This window comes from Zea mays, chromosome 6, assembly GCF_902167145.1.
Source record: "Zea mays cultivar B73 chromosome 6, Zm-B73-REFERENCE-NAM-5.0, whole genome shotgun sequence".
NCBI lineage: Eukaryota > Viridiplantae > Streptophyta > Magnoliopsida > Poales > Poaceae > Zea > Zea mays.
The window spans coordinates 110352646-110377734 of NC_050101.1; the positions used below are offsets into that span (position 1 = coordinate 110352646).

At 49.9% G+C, this 25089-nt stretch overlaps 2 protein-coding genes across 2 annotated transcripts; both read left to right on the forward strand.

Moving 5' to 3' along the window:
• Positions 1–4791: 4791 nt before the first annotated feature.
• Positions 4792–14282, forward strand: LOC100280303 (uncharacterized). The gene is made up of 3 exons (XM_008650868.4): positions 4792–5085; positions 5274–5479; positions 13911–14282. The coding sequence occupies exons 1-3, from the start codon at positions 4977–4979 to the stop codon at positions 13998–14000; spliced, it is 405 nt and encodes a 134-aa protein (XP_008649090.1). The 5' UTR covers positions 4792–4976; the 3' UTR covers positions 14001–14282.
• Positions 14283–18219: 3937 nt separating this feature from the next.
• LOC100273332 (uncharacterized) lies at positions 18220–19176 on the forward strand. Its single transcript, NM_001147773.1, has 2 exons — positions 18220–18441; positions 18586–19176. Exons 1-2 carry the CDS (start codon positions 18369–18371, stop codon positions 18849–18851), a joined length of 339 nt encoding a protein of 112 aa, NP_001141245.1. The 5' UTR covers positions 18220–18368; the 3' UTR covers positions 18852–19176.
• Positions 19177–25089: the final 5913 nt, after the last annotated feature.

Consider the following 25089-nt stretch of genomic DNA (forward strand, 5'->3'; position numbering starts at 1 on the left):
CTAGAAAGTTTTTCACATTTTTCTACTTCTAGAGCGTAAGTATTTTTGACCTTAACATGCTTCTTATTTTCTTTAATAAGGAAGTCCTCTTGGGTGTCCAAGAGATCATCCTAGAAGAGTGTGTAAGTTATCTTCCTCATCACTAGCATTTTCACTAATCAATTCATTAAGTTTCTCTTTTTGTTGCATGTTGAGGTTGGCAAAAAGAGTGTGTAAGTTATCTTCCTCATCACTAGCATTTTCATCACTAGAAGACTCATATCTAGTGGAGGATTTGGATTTAACCTTCTTCTTTTTGCCGTCCTTTGCCATGAGGCACTTGTGGCCGATGTTGGGGAAGAGAAGTCCCTTGGTGACGGCGATGTTGGCGGCGTCCTCGTCGTCGGAGGAGTCGCTAGAGCTTTCGTCGGAGTCCCACTCCCGACAAACATGGGCATTGCCGCCCTTCTTCTTGTAGTACCTCTTTTTCTCCTTTCTTCTCCCCTTCTTGTCGTCACCCTTGTCACTAGAAATAGGACATTTAGCTATAAAGTGACCGGGCTTACCACACTTGTAGCAAACCTTCTTAGAGCGGGGCTTGTAATCTTTCCCCCTCCTTTGCTTGAGGATTTGGCGAAAGCTTTTGATGACGAGTGCCATTTCCTCGTTGTCGAGCTTGGAGGCGTCGATGGGTGTTCTACTCGGTGTAGACTCCTCCTTCTTGTCTTTTGTCGCTTTGAATACAACCGGTTGAGCCTCGGACGTAGAAGGACCGTTAAGCTCGTTGATCTTCCGTGAGCCCTTGATCATAAATTCAAAGCTCACAAAATTCCCGATTACTTCCTCGGGAGTCATTAGTGTATATCTTGGATTACCACGAATTAATTGTACTTGAGTAGGGTTAAGGAAAATAAGAGATCTTAGAATAACCTTAACCACCTCGTGGTCATCCCACTTTTTGCTCCCGAGGTTGCGCACTTGATTCACCAAGGTCTTGAGCCGATTGTACATATCTTGTGGCTCCTCCCCTTGGCGAAGACAGAAGCGACCGAGCTCCCCCTCGATCGTTTCCTGCTTGGTGATCTTGGTGAGTTCATCACCCTCGTGCGCCGTCTTGAGCACGTCCCAAACTTCCTTGGCGCTTTTTAGTCCTTGTACCTTGTTGTACTCCTCCCTACTTAGAGAGGCGAGGGGTATGGTTGTGGCTTGGGAGTTGAAGTGCTCGATTTGGGCCACCTCGTCCTCATCATAATCCTCATCCCCTACGGATGGTACCTGTGCTCCAAACTCAACAACATTCCATATACTTTTGTGGAGTGAGGTTAGCTGAAATTTCATTAAATCACTCCACCTAGCATAATCTTCACCGTCAAAGGTTGGCGGTTTGCCTAATGGAACGGAAAGTAATGGAGTATGTCTAGAAGTACGAGGATAATGTAAGGGGATCTTACTAAACTTCTTGCGCTCATGGCGCTTAGAAGTTATGGAGGGCGCGTCGGAGCCAGAGGTAGATGGCGATGAGGTGTCGGTCTCGTAGTAGACCACCTTCCTCATCTTCTTTATCTTGTCGCCACTCCGATGCGACTTGTGGGAATAAGTCTTCTTTTCCTTCTTCTTCTCCTTGTTGCGGGACTCTCCCGATAGAGCTTTCTCGTTGCTTGTAGTGGGCTTTTCGCCGGTCTCCATCTCCTTCTTGGCGTGATCTCCCGACATCACTTCGAGCGGTTAGGCTCTAATGAAGCACCGGGCTCTGATACCAATTGAAAGTCGCCTAGAGGGGGGGTGAATAGGGCGAAACTGAAATTCTCAAAAATAATCTCAACTACAAGCCGGGTTAGCGTTAGAAATATATTCGAGTCCGCGAGAGAGGGTGGAAAACAAATCACAAGCGAATAAGGAGTGAGACACGTGGATTTGTTTTACCGAGGTTCGGTTCTTGCAAACCTACTCCCCGTTGAGGTGGTCACAAAGACCGGGTCTCTTTCAACCCTTTCCCTCTCTCAAACGATCCCTCGGACCGAGTGAGCTTTCTCTTCTCAAACACTTGGAACACAAAGTTCCTACAAGGACCACCACAAGATTGGTGTCTCTTGCCTCAATTACAAGTGAGTTTGATCGCAATGAAGAATCAAAGAAATAAGAAAGCAATCCAAGCGCAAGAGCTCGAAAGAACACAAGCAAATCTTTCTCTCTAATCACTAGGGCGTTGTGTGGAGTTTGGAGAGGATTTGATCACTTGGGTGTGTCTAGAATTGAATGCTAGAGCTCTTGTAAGTAGTTGAAGTGGGAAAACTTGGATGACTTGAATGTGGGGTGGTTGGGGTTATTTATAGCCCCAACCACCAAACCAGCCGTTTGGTGGGGCTGTCTGTCGCATGGTGCACCGGACAGTCCGGTGCACACCAGACATGTCCGGTGCGCCAGCCACGTCACCAGGCCGTTGGGATTCGACCGTTGGAGCTTCTGACTTCTGGACCTGTCTGGCTATCCGGTGTACACGGACAAGTACTGTGGATTGTCCGGTGCACCGTCTCGCGCGTGCCTGACTTCTGCGCGCTTCTGGCACGCATTAAATGCGCCTGCAGGTGACCGTTGGCGCGAAGTAGCCGTTGCTCTGCTGGTTCACCGGACAGTCCGGTGTATACCGGACAGTCCGGTGAATTATAGCGGAGCAATTTCCCGAAGCTGGCGAGTTCCAGAGCCGCTCTTCCTTGGGGCACCGGACACTGTCCGGTGTACACCGGACACTGTCCGGTGTACACCGGACAGTCCGGTGAATTATAGTGGAGCGCCTCTGGATTTCCCCGAAGGTGATGAGTTTGCCTTGGAGTCCTCAGGCACACCGGACACTGTCCGGTGGCACACCGGACAGTCCGGTGCGCCAGACCAGAGGTGCCTTCGGTTATCCCTTGCTCTCTTTGTTGAACCCAATTCTTGGTCTTTTTATTGGCTAAGTGTGAACCTTTGGCACCTGTATAACTTATACACTAGAGCAAACTAGTTAGTCCAATTTATTTGTGTTGGGCAATTCAACCACCAAAATCATTTAGGAAATAGGTGTAAGCCTAATTCCCTTTCAATTATCCATAAACATTCCAGTCTTCGGACCATCACGCTTGTTCACTTGTGTTGAACCCTGTTAACTTTGCACTGAGTACCTATTCAACACTTAACAACTCCTATTAGTCCTTTAATTGGGTTGTCATCCAAACTACCAAAACCCACAAGGGAACATTCAAACATACGGGATATAGTCTTCCTTAGATGTTAACAACCATTATCCTCTAGGTTGTAGATTGTATTCTTGCCCTTTTTTGCCATTAGCCACTTTGTGGGAAAACTCGGTATTATAATCACCCTTCAATAGCCATGTTTCATGAGACATTTGGAACCAATACAATCAACTCCTCTTCTTCCAAGATTTTGTGATTTTCACGAATCAAATTCATTCTTTGCTCTATATGTTAGCTATTCAAAAGGTGAACTTCCTCAAATTCTTTTAAAAGAGTTGACTCATCTTGAATCTATTTTCTTTACTTCCTTATTTCACCCAATAGGTTTAAACCCCATCCTTTGAAGTATTGCTTAAAACTTTATTTTTTGTTGTATCTTATCCAAAGGGGGTTTTGCCCTACAATGTTCGGTGATCTAGCCAAACTAGCTCAAATATGAATTTTAGATTCACCACTTGTTGTAGGTAGAACAAACTTTAAGTGGTTTATAATCAGGCACTTCCCTATAGAATCTTCTCAGCGCAACATAGGGAAAGAGAGTTTACCAATATTTGGATACCAACACTATCTAATTTCACCAAAATGGTGTATTCTGTTTTTGGACCAAGTAAATATACCACCAATCATTTTTCTTTCTTTGAGTTTATATAAAATCAATCGAAGAATCAAATAAACTAGTATATCTATGTACTCCATCAGTTATGTTTTTTCTTGAATGCATATCGAATAATGATAAAATCATCACTAATCAACAGAGGTCCTCTGTTTCTTGAGCAAAAATATAATAGTTCAGCCAAAAAGGCCTTTTTGTTTTTCATCTTTTGCTGGTCCTTAGACAATCAGAATGTTCCGTTTTTATTTAAGTTTCCTATCCCATAGATTCATTTTCAACATATAATCCCCATGCTCAAAAGCGCTCACTTCTAATGCATCAGTATGCATCACATAAAATGCCACCCGACCTGCCTCTAGCAGGGTAATTTCATAAAAAAATAATTTGTTCCATCAAACTTCCTTAGCAAAGCATCTTCACAATCAACAACCAGATGTTTCTTGTAGCCCTATAAAATGAAAATTGTTCTGAATAATCAGATCCTTAATGAAGGTAGAAACCTCTTTTTCCTAAGGTCTCTACAATTTCATAACAGACCTTTCATTCCTTTTTTTTTATTTTTTTCTCGCTTGAGTGATTACCTGGGATTTTCCCAAAAGTTTTTTTTCAATTTCGATGTGTAGGGATTTTCGTGTGTCACATTCTTTTTTTTTAACTTGTGGGGAGATAGAAACTCTTGCTCTCCTATACCATTTCTGAGGGTCTGCTTCTTATCCAGAAGATTCCTCTTGGATCAAGTCATCAATATTTAGTATCACTTACAAACACAAAAATATACTGCGTTACAACAAAAAATAGGTGGAGAAACTAGAATCAGAGATTGGAGCCTCCCCTCTGTTTCATCAACAACTGATGACGCCTGATCGTTTCATTAACAACTGATCGAGGCCTCCCTCCCCTCTGTTCCACAAGCTGGGGCGGGTTCAAGGCCCATGCGATACCCGCCTACCCAAGGCCCATGAAGTAAGGCCCAGCATCCTCGGCGCCGTTTCCTCTTCTTTCCCCGATCCGCGGTTCCTCATCGCTTCGCTTCCTTCCCAGATCAGGCGAAAGGCGTGACGGGGGCCACCGCTGCGGCGCCGCCCCTCGACCCTCCGCTGCTCCGCCTGCGCTGGAGACCATCCATCTGGAAGAGATCTCTGATTTACGGGATGGACGGAGCCAAGCCAGTGGCGGCCGGGAAGCAGGACCTGGAAGAGGCGCTGCTCCGTATCGTGCAGCAGCACCACCACCAGTCCCTCTGCCAACGACAACAAACCGGTACGGTACGCCTCTGTGACCGACTCCTCTTCCTCCTCGCTGCCGTTCGCACATTGCACATAGTACCCCCCTTGATTTGATGACGCAAGCTCCCATCTTCTTCGCTCTCTAGTTGCCCACCGCTACAATTTCTGCTCTGGTGAACGTGCAAATCACTGACACTGTTATCGCCCTCCGCACACGCGCAGAGCGTGCAAAGAAGGACGCCTTGAAGAGCGCTGTGCGGGTCGCCGATCTCCTCGTGGACACGGTCGACGGCGGGGTGCGGGAGCTCTTCGTCAACGAGAAGCGCATCGAGCTCGAGGCCCGCGCGCTGCTCGGTACGATCGCGCGGTACAGGAGGCAGACTGATGAGTGGCTGGCGGCCACCAGCGAGATCAACTCGGCCCTGAAGGTGACTCACCGTGATGCTACTCACATCACATGCCTTACTTGGCCCCTGTTTGTTTCGGCTTCTGGCAGCTTCTGGCCACCAAAAGCTGCTGCGGATTGCCAAACGCTCAGCTTTTCAGCCAGCTTCTATAAAATTCATTAGGACAAAAACCATTCAAAATCAACATAAACACATAATCGGTTGAGTCGTTGTAATAGTAGTAATCCGTCACTTTCTAGATCATGAGCCCTATGAACAACTTTATCTTTCTCCACACGTAATCGTAATGATACTCAGATTCTCCCCACAGCCAGATTCTTCCCACAGCCAGATTTTCAGAAAAGCTGGTCAGAAAAAAGCTGAACCAAACAGCCCCTTGAGTTCTTTTAGGCCTCGTTCTGTGTTTTCAGCGGATGAGTCCATTCCAGACCTTGTTCCGGTTAGAACGAATGGACCTAGTTTGGAATTTGGTATAACTCATTGAAATTGTTCGTTTCGGCCCGAATTGGAATCGAAACTGGCCAGGATTAAAATTTCCCTTCACCCCACGGCCCGGAACCAACCCTTGTGTCGTACCCTCCGGATCGAAGCCTAGACACGACGCGACGGCGGCTCGACGCGACTGGTGCGACGGCGGCTTGACGCGACCGGCATGACGGCGGTGCACAGCCCCGACGACGACCCTCCCCACTGGCTTCTCCCCGGTGAGGATCTGCTCTCTTCACTCCCTCTCCTATCCTCTGCTCTCGCTGCCCCATACTCTTGCCCTCGATCTCGCTCCTCTCCGCTCTCGCACCGCGACGCTGCGACTTCGCTCCCGTCCTCGTGCTCACTGCTACGGAGTCGGATCCAGTTGGGGTCATCACAGGCCGCCGGGCCCTCCGTCGCGGTTACAGGAGGGTGATGGGAAGGGCTCGTGCTTCCACTTCCTCTGCTCCATCCGGCACCAATGGCGGCAGGTCAGGGCTTCCTGCTGGTGGCGTTGGCGATCCTGACAGTGCAGGGGCGTTCATGAGCTTGGGGTCGGGGCCTAGAATTAGGTGGTATTGGAGGCCAGATGTGTGCGCGGTGCGTGCCAGCCATCGGCACCGGTCGGTGCGCCACGACATGTGGACGCATGATCTCGGAAGACCTCTCGCATGAGACACACACACATCTGATGTGGATCGCGGCAGCTAAACCATATAAAAACAATCCAATCACGAAGAGGTTATTGGGATTCTTCTCCGATTCATTCCATAAGTGCAACAGTTTAGGAAAAAAAATTGGTCAACGGGGAAAAAAGTCCTACTGCTATACAACTAGGAAAAAATGTTAGCTCCACTTTCACATATTGTTTATACTGCTATTTGATTTATTAGTTCAATACATATTGTTTGTACTGCTATTTGATTTATTAAAGAATTTGCAGCTCACAATTTCTTGTTTGATTTTGCGTCCACATTATAGCTGATCAACTCTTTCATCCCTAGCAGATTCATCTCTCCGGTAAGTACTAATTAGTTGTACTCTGTTGTGCTTTTTAGAAATTTTCTCATTTTCATGATCCTATTTCTAGCAAGGTAGATTTCATGTATCAATTGACTAGAATAGAGAAAGAAGCTAATTGGGTAATTCTAACCGGCCTGGTGGCTAAACTAACTGATAACAAGGGCCTATGGTGTAATCAAGTAGCTAAAAATTCATACTAACTGCACTTACGAAATTACACTGATTTTCTTCTGTTTTGTTCGACCAATCCAGTCAGCAAATTCAACTGTATTTGGAACCTGCGAAGAAACAATTAGGGTTAGACACTTCAACTCCCTAGTAAATTTGAACAAGAGAAATAACATAAAGTTCTCAAACTTTAGTTATAGCAAGAAAAAGAAATTTCAATTATTGCAATGCATTCAAATGGTAATTTTTGTATTAAATTATTATAGTAACCCTAGCTCATATATAGAGGGCCAATTTTCAGTTATACTGTTTTCATGCAGTAGTATTCAATTTTCAATTGAATACAAGCATCTGAATTTTGAATGAATAACATCAGCGAACATATAATTTTATTGCATGATAATCAGTTAAAATAAGTTCAACAGCTACAAATGCACTTCCTAGCAAAATTTACCTAAGATTAGAGTTATGCATCCTAGCGCCGTTTAAAAAAGCATATAAATCTATTAGCTGGACCGTTTAAATTAGTATCTGATCCTAATGTTAAATTAGTGCTAGTTCTTTACGCTGTTGATCCTATGTTACTTACAGTACGCCCGAGATCCCAAAGCTTCCCAGCGCCGGTCCTTGCCGCTTGCTCGGCTGAGATGGCGACTTTAGGTCGTCTTTCACTTTTGCTTAGTTCTACCGTCCACCGCTCTGGAGGCTTTGTGCGCGCCTTCTCCATGTTGGCCGAGGTCGCCGATGTCTCCGATCTGTACCTGCCACGTGACGCCCATTGCTACTACAACTTGTATGTGTATCATTTTTGTATTCATATTCCTTGTGAGATTGTCTCTGTTCATATATTTTGGTCTGGTTAAATCATAAACATAGTTTATGTGTAGTTCGATATATAAATTTATTTTAGCTTGTGGTCCTTCAAATTTAGTACATTGTTTGAATTTGGAATGCATCTTTCATTGTGTTTGGACGAAGCTTTAGCCAATGATTACTTAATTAATATGCAGATATGCTTTTGTGATACAAAACATAAGTTTCTTGTCATATGAACCTAGTAACATTCAATGCAGCTTTTTTGTGTTTTTCTAAATGTGATTTTTTAAACTAACTCAATTAAATCTTTAAGTCAAAAGCATGGGCCTCTAAAGTTATCCTCTAGCAGAGTGACCAACATTTCAGAGTATTTCAAGGAAGTGTCTTTACTGGACAGGACACCTAGGATCCGTCTCATTGAAGATATTAACGATGACCTCCCGTTCTTAACACATGATAGGGTTCGCAAGCTACTGAGATCTGAATTACTCCCTTTGTATTTCAGCAAGACCTATGGCTTATCGATTCCTGACACCGATTTCATTAAAAAAAACCTGGATGTGCTGCCTGAGTTTGATTTACTGGTATTCAGATCACTGAACATGAGTCGCTCTGAGTCTGAAATAGGTAATTGCTACAAGCCATTCGCGAAGTTCTTTAAGGCTCTTGTGGGTAAGTATGCTGTAAGGGATGCAATCTTCAAGCTACCCAAGTCTTGATCTGCATTTGAAGTACCTTGAGTTGCTTATTGTCAAGGACTATCGTGTGATATATGGTCCAGCCCTCTTCCCTAAGCTTTTGATCTCTATAATGTACTGCGAAATGCATCGACTTTTGAGTGAGTTGTGCCCGACACATGGATAGGGTGCTGCAGGCAATGCAATCATGGTGACGATTGAAGAGAAAATCTTTGACTTCATGAAGTCTTGCAGTACAAATGCTCTGCTAATTAGCTATTCTGGTGCTCATGGTGAGAGGGCAAAAAAGCACATTGGGTCAGTGAAGATGGAGATGAGGCACTGACATTTGAAGTTAGTGATGACGCTAAAGATCTCAAAGCGTCGAATGTCCCCCTGAAAGTTAGAAATTTTATGGGCAACAAGAAGCTCAGTGTTGAGGGCAAAAGAACTACCGCAAAAGGAAACGTTGAGATTGTTCCAGGAGATGAGATGACAACTACTCTTTTGGACGCTGTGAATACTATTCAGCGCACTACTACTGGATATGATCAGATTCGTTTAACAAAGAAAAAAGTAATGTCACACGTCAAACAGATGAGGATGTGCCAGATTCGGCTTTTTAAGCTGCTACAAGAGAAAGATACGCACAAAGATCTGGAAATTTATCTTGAGTGCCCAAAGAATGCCTATGTGAAGTTAAAAGTTGTGAATGCTTCTGTCATTGATCTTAAGCTGTGACATGGAATCTGGGTCCTCAAGATCAATTTCCAGATCTTTGTGCATAACTTTCTCTTGTAGCAGCTTAAGAAGCCGAATCTGGCACATCCTCATCTGTTTGACGTGTGACATAACTTTTTTCTTTGCTGAACGAATCTGATCATATCCAGTAGTAGTGCGCTGAATAGTATTCACAACGTCCAAGAGAGTAGTTGTCAGCTCATCTCCTGTAACAATCTCAACGTTTCCTTCTGCGGTAGTTCTTTTGCCCTTAACACTAAGCTCCTTGTTACCCATAAAATTTCTAACTTTCAGTGGGACATTCGACGCTTTGAGATCTTTAGTGTCATCACTAACTTCAGATGTCAGCGCCTCATCTCCTCTATCTTCACTGCCCACAATGTGCTTCTTTGCCCTCTCACCATGAGCACCAGAATAGCTAATTAGCAGAGTATTTGTGCTGCATGACTTCATGAAGTTAAAGATTTTCTCTTCAATCGTCACCATGATTGCATTGGCTGCAGCACCCAGTCCACGTGCCGGACACTGCTCCCTCAAAAGTCGATGCACTTCGCAGTACATTATAGAGATCAAAAGCTTGGGGAAGAGGGATGTACCATATATCACACGATAGTCCTTGACAATAGACAACTCAAGGTACTTCAAATGCAGATAAAGTGACTTGGGTAGCTTGAAGATTGCATCCCTTGCAGCATACTTACCCACAAGAGCCTTGAAGAGCTTCACAAATGACTTGTAGCAATTATCTATTTCAGACTCAGAGCGACTCATGTTCAGTGATCTGAATACCAGTAAATCCAACTCAGGCAGCACACCAAGGTTTTCTTCAATGAAATCGGTGTCAGGAATCGATAAACCACATGTCTTGCTGAAATACAAAGGGAGTAATCCAGATCTCATTAGCTTGCGAACCCTATCATGGGTTAAGAACGGGAGGTCATTGTCAATATCTTCAATGAGACGGTTCATAGGTGCCCTGTCAAGCAAAGACACTTACTTGAAATATTCTGGAATGCTGATCAATCTGGTAGAGGATAACTTCAGAGGCCCATGCTTTCCACTGGAAGATTTAATTGAGTTAGTTTAAAAGAAATCACATTTAGAAGAGCACAAAAAAGATGTATTGAATGTTACTAGGTTCATATGATAAGAAAGTTATGTTTTGTATCACAAAAGCATATCTGCATATTAATTAAGTAATCATTGACTAAAGCTTTGTCCAAACACAATGAAAGATGCATTCCAAATTCAAACAATATACTAAATTTGAAGGATCACAAGGTAAAACAAATTTATATACCGAACTACTCATAAACTATGTTTATGATTTAAGCAGACCAAAATATGTGAACAGAGACAATCTCAAAGGAATATGAATACAGAAATGATACACATACAATATGTAGTAGCAATGGGCGTCACGTGGCAGGTACAAATCGGAGACATCGACCAACATGGAGAAGGCGCGCCGCGCGCACAAGGCCTCCAGAGCGGTGGACGGTAGAACTAAGCAAACGTGAAAGGTGACCTAAAGCCGCCATCTCAGCCGAGCGAGGACCGGTGCTGGGAAGCTTTGGGATCTCGGGCGTACTGTAAGTAACATAGGATTAACGACGTAAAGAACTGGCACTAATTTAACATTAGGATCAGATACTAATTCAAACGGTTCAGCCAATAGATCTATATGCTTTTTTAAACGGCGCTGGGATGCATAACTCTAATCTTAGGTAAATTTTGCTAGGAAGTGCATTTGTAGTTGTTGAAGTTATTTTAACTGATCATCATGCAATAAAATGATATGTTCGACGATGTTATTCATTCAATTGAAAATTGAATACTACCGCATGGAAATAGTATAACTGAAAATTGGCCCTCTATATATGAGCTGGGGTTAATATAATAATTTAATACAAAAATTACCATTTGAATGCATTGCAATAATTGAAATTTATTTTTCTTGCTATAACTAAAGTTTGAGTACTCTATGTTATTTCTCTTGTTCAAATTTACTAGGGAGTTGAAGTGTCTGACCCTAATTGTTTCTTCGCAGGTTCCAAATACAGTTGAATTTGCTGACTGGATTGGTCGAACAAAGCAGAAGAAAATTCGTGTGACTTCGTAAGTGCAGTTAGTATGAGTTTTTAGCTACTTGATTACACCATAGGCCCTTGTTATCAGTTGGTTTAGCCACTAGGCCGGTTTGAATTACCCAATTAGCTTTTTTCTCTATTCTAGTCAATTGATACATGAAATCTACCTTCATGAAAATGAGAAAATTTCTAAAAAGCACAACAGAGTACAACTAATTAGTACTTACCGGAGAGATGAATCTGCTAGGGATGAAAGAGTTGCTCAGCTATAATGTGGACGCAAAATCAACCCCGCGCACGAACAAGAAACTGTGAGCTGCAAATTCTTTAATAAATCAAATAGCAGTACAAACAATATGCATTGAACTAATAAATCAAATAGCAGTATAAACAATATACGAAAATGGAGCTAACACTTTTTTCCTAGCTGTACAGCAGTAGGGCTTTTTTTTCCCGTTGACCAATTTTCTTTCCTAAACTGCTGCACTTATGGAATGAATCGGAGAAGAATCCCAATAACCTCTTCGTGATTGGATTGTTTCTACATGGTTTAGCTGCCGCGATCCACATCAGATGCGTGTGTGTCTCACATTGTTTTCTGGTCGAGCGACCAGCTGGTCGACCTAGGGGTCCGACTTGGCGACTAATCTCGATTAATCGACGATTAGGTCGACTAATCGACCTCTGGTCGACCTGGTCGTATACTAGTCGTCCTGTTCATCCAGGACATATGTATATATTATATAACTAATTAACTATATACGGTATATAACTATATATAAAGGGTAGGGTAAACATGACATGAATTCTGCAATACTGATCAAAGGAATAAGGATTCAGAGGATGGCAATATGAACATAATCTCTATTCTCTATATGAACTGAGTCAGAAACATAGAAGGACAGAACACAATACAGAATACAAAAGTAAATATGACTGTCACTGAATCTGGGGCCTTGCGTTGCGCGCCGCGCGCACAGAGAACGACAACAGGAGAAGAGAAGAAATTTGAGATAGAAAACCAGAACTGCAGAAGGATTGAAGGAAGGAGATGAAGACGCCAAGAATCAAGGAGATTAGACACAAACCGTCGTGTGCAAGGGTATATCACGACGACGCCTCTGACGGTTCAGCTCCTGTAGCCGGACCGCCTGCCAAAAAGGCCTACAAATTTTTTACACCATACAAACCCTAGTCGCTAAGTACTGTCTGATCGAGCGATTTATCGGGCCTAGCCGTCGACTAGTCGGACGACTAGGTCGACCAGAACACCTAATCGGGTCGGGTTCCCTAATCGCTTACCCTAAACCGACCAGCCCGACTAATCGCGACTAATCGCGATTAGTCGGACGACTTGAAGTCAGAGGTGTCTCATGCGTGAGGTCTTCCGAGGTCACGCGTCCACACGTCGCGGCGCACCGACCGGTGGCGATGGCTGGAACGCACCACACACGCATTTGGCCTCCAACACCACCTGATCCTAGGCCCCGACCCCAGGCTCATGAACGCCCCTGCACTGTCAGGATCGCCAACGCCACCAGCAGGAAGCCCGGACCTACCGCCATCGGTGCCGGATGGAGCAGAGGAAGTGGAAGCACGAGCCCTTCCCATCACCCTCCTGTAACTGCGACGGAGGGCCCGGCGGCCTGTGATGACCCCAACTGGATCCGACTCTGTAGCAGTGAGCACGAGGACGGGAGCGGAGTCGCAGCGTCGCGGTGCGAGAGCGGAGAGGAGCGAGATCGAGGGCGAGAATTTGGGGCAGCGAGAGCAGAGGATGGGAGAGGGAAGAGAGCAGATCCTCACTGGGGAGAAGGCAGCGGGGAAGGTCGTCGTCGGGGCTGTGCGCCGCCGCCGTGCCGGTCGCGTCAAGCCGCCGTCGCGCCGGTCGCGTCGAGCCGCCGCCGCGCCGTCGCGCCGGTCGCGTCGTGTCCAGGCTTCGATCCGGAGGGTACGGCACAAGGGTTAGTTCCGGGCCGTGGGGTGAAGGGAAATTTTAATCCGGGCCAGTTTCGATTCCAATTCGGGCCGAAACGAACAATTTCAATGAGTTGTACCAAATTCCAAACCAGGTCCATTCGTTCCACCCGGAACAAGGTCTGGAATGGGCTGATCCGCTGAAAACGAACGAGGCCTTAGCCTTTTTTTTATATCGATTTGTCTCGTGCACACTAAAACGGCCAGTGAAGTTTGTTTGTCATTATGGTTACGGGGTAGCGTGAATGCTATTTAGCCAGCCTTTGTGCCCTTTGCCTATGCGGAACATGAATCCTTCTATACGCTGCTTAGAGGAAGAGATGCATTTTGTGAACAGTATAGCTAGAAAAGCTGACATGGTTTAACTAGGCCAACATTCTTGTGGATTCGGATACATTTTCCACAGTTGGATTAATCCATAGCACTAAACAAATCTAATATGGTGTGCTTTCTGTTATTGATGAATCATCTGTTTTTTTAATCTATTTCTAGGAAATCGGAGACATCGAGAACTGGATGAAGATCATGGACTTCGATTGTAAAAGTATCAATGCAGCCATACGCAATATTCACCAGTCATGACTCTGCCCGCGATTACAATTTCACGATTTTTAGGAAGTATCCGTGTCATTACGTTCTCTGATTAGAATTATTGGGTCTGGAAACCCTCTTTTTATGGAACCGTGTCTCCTGATTTTCCCATGCTATGAGTGTATGTACCCTTCAATTTCAAAGTGATGATATATATAGGATCAAAATACACCTGTCTGAGGATGTGTTCCTAGTGGTGTTAGTCTCGTGCCATTATCAGAACAACTGTTGCCCATCAGCTTGCATGTTCAAGAATCACTGCATTGTTGCACATATATGCTCTGAAAGCAGTGGATACATCTTTGGAGAAGGCTACAGCATCAGGAAAGTGACACTTTCTTTCTTCAATGTGATTTCAAGGCAAGGTACTAAATTACACACTCGCACTCTCCACTCTCGCTGCAATGGTGAAGAATTTTTTTTTCCATGTTTGAAGAGTAGGCGGGTAGTCTGGGACTCTGCTGGGCTTTCATTGAACAATCGATAGTCAGAATGCAGAAGACCCATCTAGTTCGGCAAGTTCTTATAGTATAACTTGCCAAAAACATAGGGTGTTGAGGCATCAAGGGGGAGATGCCATTGTCGCGAGCCTTGTTTGGACAATTTGGTTTCAGCAATTTTGCAAGGGATATGTGAGTGTTAGCTTGGTGGTATATGTGACTGTGGAAGTTGACACATCTGGTTTGCTTAGGGTTAGTTTGGGAACACCACTTTTTTAAGGGATTCATATTTTCTAAGGGAAAATGAACTAATTTCTTTTGGGAAAATGAAAATCCATTGGAAAAAATGGGGTTCCCAAACATACCCTTAATGGTGTAGGCCTCCTAGCAATTGTTTGTTCATCAGTTATTATTCAGTAGTACTAGTACTACTATTGTCATTCAAGGAAAAAAATAGAGGTTGGGCAGTGATTTATAAGATCATTTGCATGACTAATGTTAAAAAAAGTGCAACGTTATAATAACTGAGAGGGCAATCATGTCAGTTGCACTCAGGTCCTTTTGAGCTAATTTGAGGCCGAGGGTTGGCACTGGGATATCATTGTTTGCACTTTGCAGTTGTTATGGCCGCTAGATCGATGAGGGACTGGAGAAGGGTATCGATGGGCAGGAACGTCGGCCGGGGGCCTCTGCCCACGGCCGAGCAAGATGAGGGTTTCTCCCTTCTAAATCTTGCCTACTTTATTTCTCATCCATTGATTACATAAATAGGCCAGCTGGCCGCCCCTATCTAGCTAGGGATCCTTATCTCCTTAAAACTCTCCTAAAAACTCTCAACAAACTAACTGATAACCTTCCTAGATAATCTCAACTAATCTCCTAAATAATCTCAACTAATTTTCTAATCTTATCTCTAACTATCCTTATCTAATCTCCCTTGGAGGGCCCATGGTTGTTGCTACCGCAGCCCCTCCATGGGCCTCCTTAGGCCCTGACACTACACCCCTCCTGGACAAGCAGCTCGTCCTCGAGCTGCAGCATGACGGGTGCTCAAAGATCGTGTCTACTTGACCCAAAACCAGACACCTAGAAGACAAACCTTTTACATCTCGGCTTATCTTATTATTCCGAATCTGTTTTTTTTACGCCATAAGATAAGGCGGACACCCTCCGCGCATTGGACTTGCACGTGTGCAGCCACCTGGATCCCATGGACGCCATCTAGACGAAAGGGGAGCACATGGACGGGCACCTGGAATAGGTCGCAACAATAACCAGCGGAGGCGCCCTCGTGGCGGCCGATAGCGGAATGTGGTGGCGTTAAATAGTGCGCCCTTGCCGATGACGAGGGGAGTGCCTTCCTTACCGCCGCTGCCGTAGAGTTGAAGTTCGTCGCCCGCGGGACACATACCATGCTCGCACTTGGAGATAGCGGCCCGGAGCCGTTGCTGACGGCCGTCCGATAGGGTGAGGTCACACCCCTGTGTGCCGAGGTCAACCGTCACCAAGGCTGCCTCGAGCATCTGTCGGCGCATCTCCCGCACTCTCCGTCGTGCAAGGAAGCCACGAGCAGCAGCTTGTATGCCCACAGCCGCCGACGTCTGGAGCTGTGCGGACAACACTAGCTGGTGCTGCTCATGTTGCACTGCTACCTTGATTTGCAGCAGCCCTTGCTCAACCTTCTGGAGCGTGGCTTGCATCTTTGTTAGATCAGCCCTTATGTTGGTCCACAAGTCTCCCATCGATGAAGCTGATGATTGCTGAGCCGTGGCTGCCCCTAGTGGCGTCACCCATGGGGACGGAGATGCCGTCAACGAAGATGATGTGACGAAATTTGGCGTTGTCCCTGGAGATGGGCACGCCGGCGTCCAGGATGTGGTGACAAAATTGGCAGGCGATGCTACCCATGGAGATGGGGACACCGGTTGCCAGGATGGTGTGACGAAGGTGGCATACGGCACAGCCCATGGAGATGGGGACGTTGGTTGCCAGGACGGCGTGACGAAGGTGACATACGACGCGGTCCATGGAGATGGGGACGCCGGTTGCCAGGATGACGCCGCGAAATTGGCAGCAGAAGCCATGGGATCAGATCGAAACCCAAGCTAGCCGATACCAGATGTTATGGCCGCTAGATCGATGAGGGACTGGAGAAGGGTATCGATGGGCAGGAACGTCGGCCGGGGGCCTCTGCCCACGGCCGAGCAAGATGAGGGTTTCTCCCTTCTAATTTTTGCCTACTTTATTTCTCATCCATTGATTACATAAATAAGCCAGCTGGCCGCCCCTATCTAGCTAGGGATCCTTATCTCCTTAAAACTCTCCTAAAAACTCTCAACAAACTAACTGATAACCTTCCTAGATAATCTCAACTAATCTCCTAAATAATCTCAACTAATTTTCTAATCTTATCTCTAACTATCCTTATCTAATCTCTCTTGGAGGGTCCATGGTTGTTGCTACCGCAGCCCCTCGATGGGCCTCCTTAGGCCCTGACAGCAGTACTTAGTGAGTTTCTTGCTGTCATTGACTCTTGCCTTCCCAGGTTGACGACCCAAGTAGACCCTCCTAACTGAAATAGAAACTGTGAGCCTTTACTATTGTTTGGATTGGAATAAATTGGAGAAGGATTTTGGCATCTTTGAATGTTAGAGAGTTTTGACTTGATTTAGTACTTCCTGAGTTTTGTTTAGGTCCAGTATTATAAATATCATAATAATCTCTTAAACATGAAGAGGTTCTCGTACTTTTGCTACATAGACACTTCTGCCGTCAATTTGCTACCTCTAATGTTCAAGTTTTTTTCTTGTTGCTACAACAGACTCATGTGCTGCCACAAGTGAGGATGTCAGCGCATGACACTACATCTGTAGGCAGATCTGGTCAAGTTGTACATTGACGCTGTTGGTCACATCAAATCCCGCGCAAGGGATTGTTTGGATCAGCATTCTTCTCCCCTGTGAGGCCATGTTCGGTTATACCCCAATCCATATGGATTGAGTGGGATTGAGGGGGATTCAATCCCTACTAAGTCAAAATCCCCTCCAATCCATATCAATCCCCTTCAATCCATATGAATTGAAAATAACCGAACAAGCCCTGAAGGGTGGGGTGCCATCAACCCAGTATCTTACATGATTCCTATGATTAGTAGCTGAAGAAATGTGAAGTACTAAGCATATGTGCAGATTCGATGGCACTTGCATCGATCGGCGCTATAGATTACCACATGATCCAAATGCGATAATAGTCCCACCAAAGATTCAAACGGGGGTTTTTAATATATATATATATATATATATATATATATATAATACCAAAAAAACTGCCTTCCGGTGGCTAATTCGAATCCATATAACGAAGTAACTGAAGGGAGAGAAGTTTCAGATAAATAAACCTTTATTTCAAGGCGAGGTATCATTTTATTATATGTTGGTAATAAGTCGTGTCAGAGTGGGGAAGAAAAAAAAAGAGTCGATAGCTGGCAGGAATGTTAGTTGAGTTTTCGTTTTCTTTAATAAAGAAGACGAAATATCCGTTGAGCTGAAACTGGCAGAGCAGCCTGCCCTGCCTGAAACCACAAGCGGCCTGGAAAACCAGGAGCCGAGCCAGCAGGAACGAAGAAGACAAAACAGAAGGCGGGGGCCTCCGGTTTGGTTCCCCTCCCTCCCCGTTCCCAGGCTTCCAGTGGGCAGGGCAGCCACTGGTTCCACTCGTCCGTTCAGCTATAAGTTAGTCGAGACACGGCCTTGCACTCAGACTCATCATCAGTTCAATTCAATCCAATCCAATCCAATCCCACCCCGCCCCTTCCAAGAACTCTAGTATCAACCAACCGTCCAACAAAAGCAGGAGTCGCATCCGACCCCCCGCATCAGAGACAGGCAGGGAGGGAACCGAGATCCGTCCGTCCGTGTCGATGGAGTCAACGGTGGAGCGGATAAGCTCGTCGGTGCAGTCCTGGGTGAAGGACCACGAGCTCGCAGCCATCGGTGAGTCAGTCTCAGCCAGCGAGCGACCTTGTTGCAGATATCCACAACTGCTGCTTAGTGTTCCGTTTCCGTCGATGATCTTCTGCTGAAACTGAAACTGAAACCGCTAGCTGTCTGCCTGTCTATGTGCGCGCGCGCGCCCAGGAGGCGTGTGGGCTGCGGCGGTGGGCACTTCGGTGGCGTACAGCCGGAGGAAGGCGCCGCAGCGGGGCACGGGCCTGCGCCTCATCCACGCCAGGATGCACGCGCAGGCGCTCACGCTCGCCGTCCTCGGCGGCGCCGCCCTCTTCCACTACTACGGCGACGGCGGGCGCAGGAAGAGGGCCGACGACATCGACCTCGACTTCTACTCGCAGCTGCCGCCGGCCACCGACGCCGACGGCAACGAGAACCAGCGGTGGAGCTGGTAGGAGGAGAAGGAAGAACTGTAGCAGACTAGCAGTGGGTGCTTGCAGCAATAATAATTGAGGTGGGGCCCTATGACGTGGCGGGCGGGAGGGATTAGTCTGTGCTAATCCTAATCCATCCAGCTCAGACAAGACGACGGGCGGCCCGTTTACTTAACATTATCGGTCCATGCTGTCATGGCCGGCACCACATCCACATCTACTAGTCATCTAGGAGCAGCCGCCCATAGCTGCTGCTGCTGCTGCTTCTCTCCTGTGTCACAGTACTACTACCACCACCATTTGTTTATCTGATGAATGAACGGTGACGATGATGACGATATTGTTTATATCACGGTTTCATTTTTTTTTTGCACTCTTCGTTTTTCTGTACCCATAATCGGCCGTCTGTTTCTGCTACACGTGGCAATCACAGCTAGCGAAACGTGTGTGCCGTGGAGCCACGTGTAGGTGACGTGACATGCTTTGTATGTATACCACATATGACATCTCTGTATTTCTCTTCAACCTCGAGCTCGGACCAGCTGACAGCCCATCACCTGCAGAGACTCGCGAGCCCAGACTTTACACAGTTCTATACAGGCCCAAGCCTACCGGTACAACAGGTTGCCAGATGACACTGGGCCTGGCCTGGCCCATAAGACCTGTATGCAGTCCGTTTAAGAAAACCGCCTTGCATACTTTTTCCTAGACTCGATGGATAGGACAGGGACAGTAGGCTACATTCGTCCGTATTCGAATTGGCATGAGATATGGTACGTATCTGAGTCTATGTACTTAGTATCCTATCTTTATCCATATTTGTCGGTACCATAATTAGGGGTACCCTCAAGATTTCTAATTCTCAGGTGGTAACCCCCATCAGCACAAAGCTGCAAATGCCTGATGGGTGCGATTAAGTCAGAGATCGGTCCATTCGAGGGACTCGATCACGCCTCGCCCGAGCCTAGCCTCGGGCAAGGGCAGCCGACCCCGGAGGATCTCCGCCTCGCCCGAAGTCCCCCTCCAGCGACGAACATACTTCCGGCTCGCCCGAGGCCCTGTCTTCGCCAAGAAGCAACCCTGACCAAATCGCCGCGCCAACCGACCAAATCGCAGGAGCATTTAATGCAAAGGTGGTCTGACACCTTTATCCTGACACGCGCCCTTCAGTCGACAGAGCCGAAGTGACCGCAGTCACTTCGCCGCTCCACTGACCGGCCTGACAGAAGGACAGCGCCGTCTGCGCCGTACCGACTGCAGTGCCACTTGACAGAGTGAGGCTGACAGGCAGTCAGGCCCGTCCTCAGGCACCATAGGAAGCTCCACTTCGCCCGACCCAGGGCTCGGACTCGGACTAAGCCCCGGAAGACGGCGAACTCCGCTCCGCCCGACCTAGGGCTCGGACTCGGGCTAAGCCCCAGAAGACGGCGAACTCCGCTCCGCCCGACCCAGGGCTCGGACTTGGGCTAAGCCCCGGAAGACGGCGAACTCCGCTCCGCCCGACCCAGGGCTCGGACTCGGGCTAAGCCCCGGAAGACGGTGAACTCCGTTCCGCCCGACCCAGGGCTCGGACTTGGGCTAAGCCCCGGAAGACGGCGAACTCCGCTCCGCCCGACCCAGGGCTCGGACTTGGGCTCAGCCTCGGAAGACGGCAAACTCCGCTCCGCCCGACCCAGGGCTTGGACTTGGGCTCAGCCCCGGAAGACGGCGAACTCCGCTCCGCCCGACCCAGGGCTTGGACTTGGGCTCAGCCCCGGAAGACGACGAACACCGCTCCGCCCGATCCCAGGGCTCGGACTCAGCCCTGGCCTCAGCTGACGGTCTCCGCCTCGCCCGACCCAGGGGCTCGGACTCGACCTCGGCCACGGAAGACAGACTCGACCTCGACCTCGGAGGAGCCTCCACATCGCCCAACCTAGGGCGCAGACCAGCCACGTCAACAGGAGGCGCCATCATCACCCTACCCCCAGCTGACTTAGGCCACGGGGAACAAGACCGGCGTCCCATCTGGCTCGCTCCGCCAGATAGGCAATGATGGCGCCCCACACACTCTGTGACGACGGCGGCTCTCAGCCCCCTTACGGAAGCAAGAGGACGTCAGCAAGGACTCGATAGCTCCGACAGCTGTCCTTCCTCCAGGCTCCAGCGCTCCTCCGACGGCCACGAAACCACACGAACCGGGCGCCAAAACCTCTCTGGCCGCCACGATGGCGTGTACTTAGGGCGCTAGCTCTCCTCCGCTAGACACGTAGCACTCTGCTACACCCCCCATTGTACACCTGCATCCTCTCCTTACGCCTATAAAAGGAAGGACCAGGGCCCTCTTACAGAGGGTTGGCCGCGCGGGGACGAGGACGAGACAGGCGCTCGCGTAAGGCCGCTCGCTCCCTCTCCCGCGTGGACGCTTGTAACCCCCTACTGCAAGCGCACCCGACCTGGGCGCGGGACGAACACGAAGGCCGCGAGATTTCCACCTCTCTCACGCCCGTCTCCGGCCACCTTTCTCCCCCCTTCGCGCTCGGCCTTGCGCCGACCCATCTGGGCTGGGGCACGCGGCGACATTTCACTCGTCGGCCCAGGGACCCCCCGGTCCCGAAACGCCGACAGTTGGCGCGCTAGGTAGGGGCCTGCTGCGTGTTGACGAACAGCTTCCCGTCAAGCTCCAGATGGGCAGTCTCCAGCAACCTCTCCAGCCCGGGACGGTGCTCCGTTTCGGGAGTCTTGAGTTCATGTCCCTCGACGGCAGCTACGACATGATACTCCTTCCCCCGCCGTGCGACAGCAGCAATGGCGGCCGACAGCCCGCCCGCCGGCGGCGGGATCGACGACGTCTTCCCCGCGTGGTGGAAGAACAACATTCGAGGTCACCCCGTCCTCTCCCCCGCCGACGGAGGAGGAGGCGGGGCAACCAAGGCCAAGCAGGAGGCAGCGCCTCGTCGGCTGTCGAGCGAGTCGACAGCGCCGGCACCCCAACGGGGGGTGCGCCGGGCATCGACCTCGCGTTTGAGACGAAGACGAGCGTCGTCTCCCCGCAACGCGCCAATTCCAAGAAAACGGACGACGCCAGCACGCTCGCGAAAGGCTTGCTGAGCGTCACCCTCGTACCAGAGACGACGGTGCAGTCAGTCCCTGACGTGACTTCATCACCGCCCGTCGACCAAGAGGTACCGACCGATCCTCATCTCACGCCCCTTGGATTCAGCCTCGACCCGCCAAGCGACTTCGCTTTGGCGGGTGTCCCCATAGAGGCGAGTCCAAACCCTCTGGGGTTTCGTATGCGGTCACCTTGGGACCGACTGACGGACGTCTCGACCTACGGGCCCTCTGGGTCCGAGGAAGACGACGTGCCCGACTTCTGTTGGGATTTCGCCGGACTTGGCAACCCCAGTGCCATGCGGGACTTCATGACCGCATGCGACCACTGCCTTTCTGACTGTTCCGACGATAGCCGCAGCCTCGGCGACGAGGACTGCGGCCCGAGTCGCGAATGTTTCCACGTTGATCTAGGGGGTCCCTCCGAAGGCAACCATCTTGGTATGCCGGAGAACAGTGATCTCCCTAGGCCTGTGCCTCGCGTTGACATCCTACGGGAGCTAGCAGTGGTCCCCGTTCAGGCGGGGGGTCATGACCCACAGCTCGAGCAAATCCGCGGGGTGCCGGCCAGGCTTGACGAGGGAGCAGGAGCACTTGAGCCGATCCGCCGGGACGTCGGGCAGGAATGGGCGGGCCAACCTCCGGCCGGGGAAATGCGTCATCTACCCCAGGGCTTCCAGCACCGCATCATCGACGATGCCACGATGAGGCCGCCGCCCGCTTCCAGTGGAGTCGGCCAGAACCTGGCTGCAGCGGCAATGCTCCTCCGCGCGATGCCGGAGCCATCAACCACCGAGGGACGGCGAATCCAGGGAGAGCTCAAGAATCTCCTGGAGGACGCCGCGGTCCGACGGGCCGAAAGCTCCGCCTCCCGAAGGCAGGGGTACCCCTCGGAACATCGCGTCGTGACTTCCCGATTCATGCGGGAAGCCTCGGTTCACACCGGGCGCACGCGCGACACAGCGCCTGCGGCCCCGGGTCGCCTCGGCAACGAGCACCATCACCGTGACCGTCGGGCCCACCTCGACGAGAGGGTGCGCCGAGGCTACCACCCCAGGCGTGGGGGGCGCTACGACAGCGGGGAGGATCAGAGTCCCTCGCCCGAACCACCCGATCCGCAGGTTTTCAGCCGCGCCATACGCCGGGCGCCGTTCCCGACCCGGTTCCGACCCCGACTACTATCACAAAGTACTCGGGGGAGACGAGACCGGAACTATGGCTCGCGGACTATCGGCTGGCCTACCAACTGGGTGGAACGGACGATGACAACCTCATCATCCGCAACCTCCCCCTGTTCCTCTCCGACACCGCTCGCGTCTGGTTGGAGCACCTGCCTCCGGGGCAGATCTCCAACTGGAACGACCTGGTCCAGGCCTTCGCCGGCAATTTCCAGGGCACGTACGTGCGCCCTGGAAACTCCTGGGACCTCCGGAGTTGCCGGCAGCAGCCGGGAGAGTCTCTTCGGGACTACATTCGGCGATTCTCGAAGCAGCGCACCGAGCTGCCCAACGTCACCGATTCGGATGTCATCGGCGCGTTCCTCGCCGGCACCACCTGCCGCGACCTGGTGAGCAAGCTGGGTCGCAAGACCCCCACCAGGGCGAGCGAGCTGATGGACATCGCCACCAAGTTCACCTCTGGCCAGGAGGCGGTTGAGGCTATCTTCCGTAAGGACAAGCAGCCCCAGGGCCGCCCACCGGAAGATGCCCCCGAGGCGTCAACTCAGCGCGGCGCCAAGAAGAAGTCGCAAGCGAAACGCGACGCCGCCGACGCGGACCTTGTCGCCGCCGCCGAGTACAAGAACCCTCGGAAACCCCCCGGAGGTGCCAACCTCTTCGACAAGATGCTCAAGGAGCCGTGCCCCTATCACCAGGGGCCCGTCAAGCATACCCTTGAGGAGTGCGTCATGCTTCAGCGCCACTTCCACAGGGCCGGGCCGCCCGCGGAGGGTGGCAAGGCCCGCGACGACGACAAGAAGGAAGATCACCAGGCAGGAGAGTTCCCCGAGGTCCGCGACTGCTTCATGATCTACGGTGGGCAAGCGGCGAACGCCTCGGCTCGGCACCGCAAGCAAGAGCGTCGGGAGGTCTGTTTGGTGAAGGTGGCGGCGCCAGTCTACCTAGACTGGTCCGATAAGCCCATCACCTTCGACCAAGCCGACCACCCCGACCACGTGCCGAGCCCGGGGAAATACCCGCTCGTTGTCGACCCCGTCATCGGCAACGTCAGGCTCACCAAGGTCCTCATGGACGGAGGCAGCAGCCTCAACATCATCTACGCCGAGACCCTCGGGCTCCTGCGTGTTGATCTGTCCTCGGTCCGGGCAGGCGCTGCGCCTTTCCACGGGATCATTCCCGAGAAGCACGTCCAGCCCCTCGGACAACTCGACCTTCCCGTCTGCTTCGGAGCACCCTCCAACTTCTGAAGGGAGACCCTCACGTTCGAGGTGGTCGGGTTCCGAGGAACCTACCACGCGGTACTGGGGAGGCCATGCTATGCGAAGTTCATGGCCGTCCCCAACTACACCTACCTCAAGCTCAAGATGCCGGGCCCGAACGGGGTCATCACCGTCGGCCCCACGTACCGACACGCGTTCGAATGCGACGTCGAGTGCGTCGAGTACGCCGAGGCCCTCGCCGAATCCGAGGCCCTCATCGCCGACCTGGAGAGCCTCTCTAAGGAGGCGCCAGACGTGAAGCGTCATGCCGGCAACTTCGAGCCAGTGGAGACGGTTAAGTCCGTCCCCCTCGACCCCCGTGGCGACGCCTCCAAGCAGATCCGGATCGGCTCCGAGCTCGATCCCAAATAGGAAGCGGTGCTCGTCGACTTTCTCCGCGCGAACGCCGATGTCTTCGCGTGGAGTCCCTCGGACATGCCCGACATACCGAGGGATGTCGCCGAGCACTCGCTGGACATCCGAGCCGGAGCCCGACCCGTCAAGCAGCCTCTGCGCCGATTCGACGAAGAGAAGCGCAGAGCTATATGCGAGGAGATCCACAACCTAATGGCGGCAGGGTTCATCAAAGAGGTATTCCATCCCGAATGGCTTGCCAACCCTGTGCTTGTGAGAAAGAAAGGAGGGAAATGGTGGATGTGTGTAGACTACACTGGTCTAAACAAAGCATGTCCGAAGGTTCCCTACCCTTTGCCTCGCATCGATCAAATC

Coding starts and splice junctions, on each gene's coding strand:
- LOC100280303 (XM_008650868.4), top strand. CDS start 4,977: ATGGACGGAGCCAAGCCAGTGGCGGCCGGGAAGCAGGACCTGGAAGAG. Junction 5,086..5,273: donor CTGCCAACGACAACAAACCG/GTACGGTACGCC, acceptor GCACACGCGCAG/AGCGTGCAAAGAAGGACGCC. Junction 5,480..13,910: donor AGATCAACTCGGCCCTGAAG/GTGACTCACCGT, acceptor ATCTATTTCTAG/GAAATCGGAGACATCGAGAA.
- LOC100273332 (NM_001147773.1), top strand. CDS start 18,369: ATGGAGTCAACGGTGGAGCGGATAAGCTCGTCGGTGCAGTCCTGGGTG. Junction 18,442..18,585: donor CCACGAGCTCGCAGCCATCG/GTGAGTCAGTCT, acceptor GCGCGCGCCCAG/GAGGCGTGTGGGCTGCGGCG.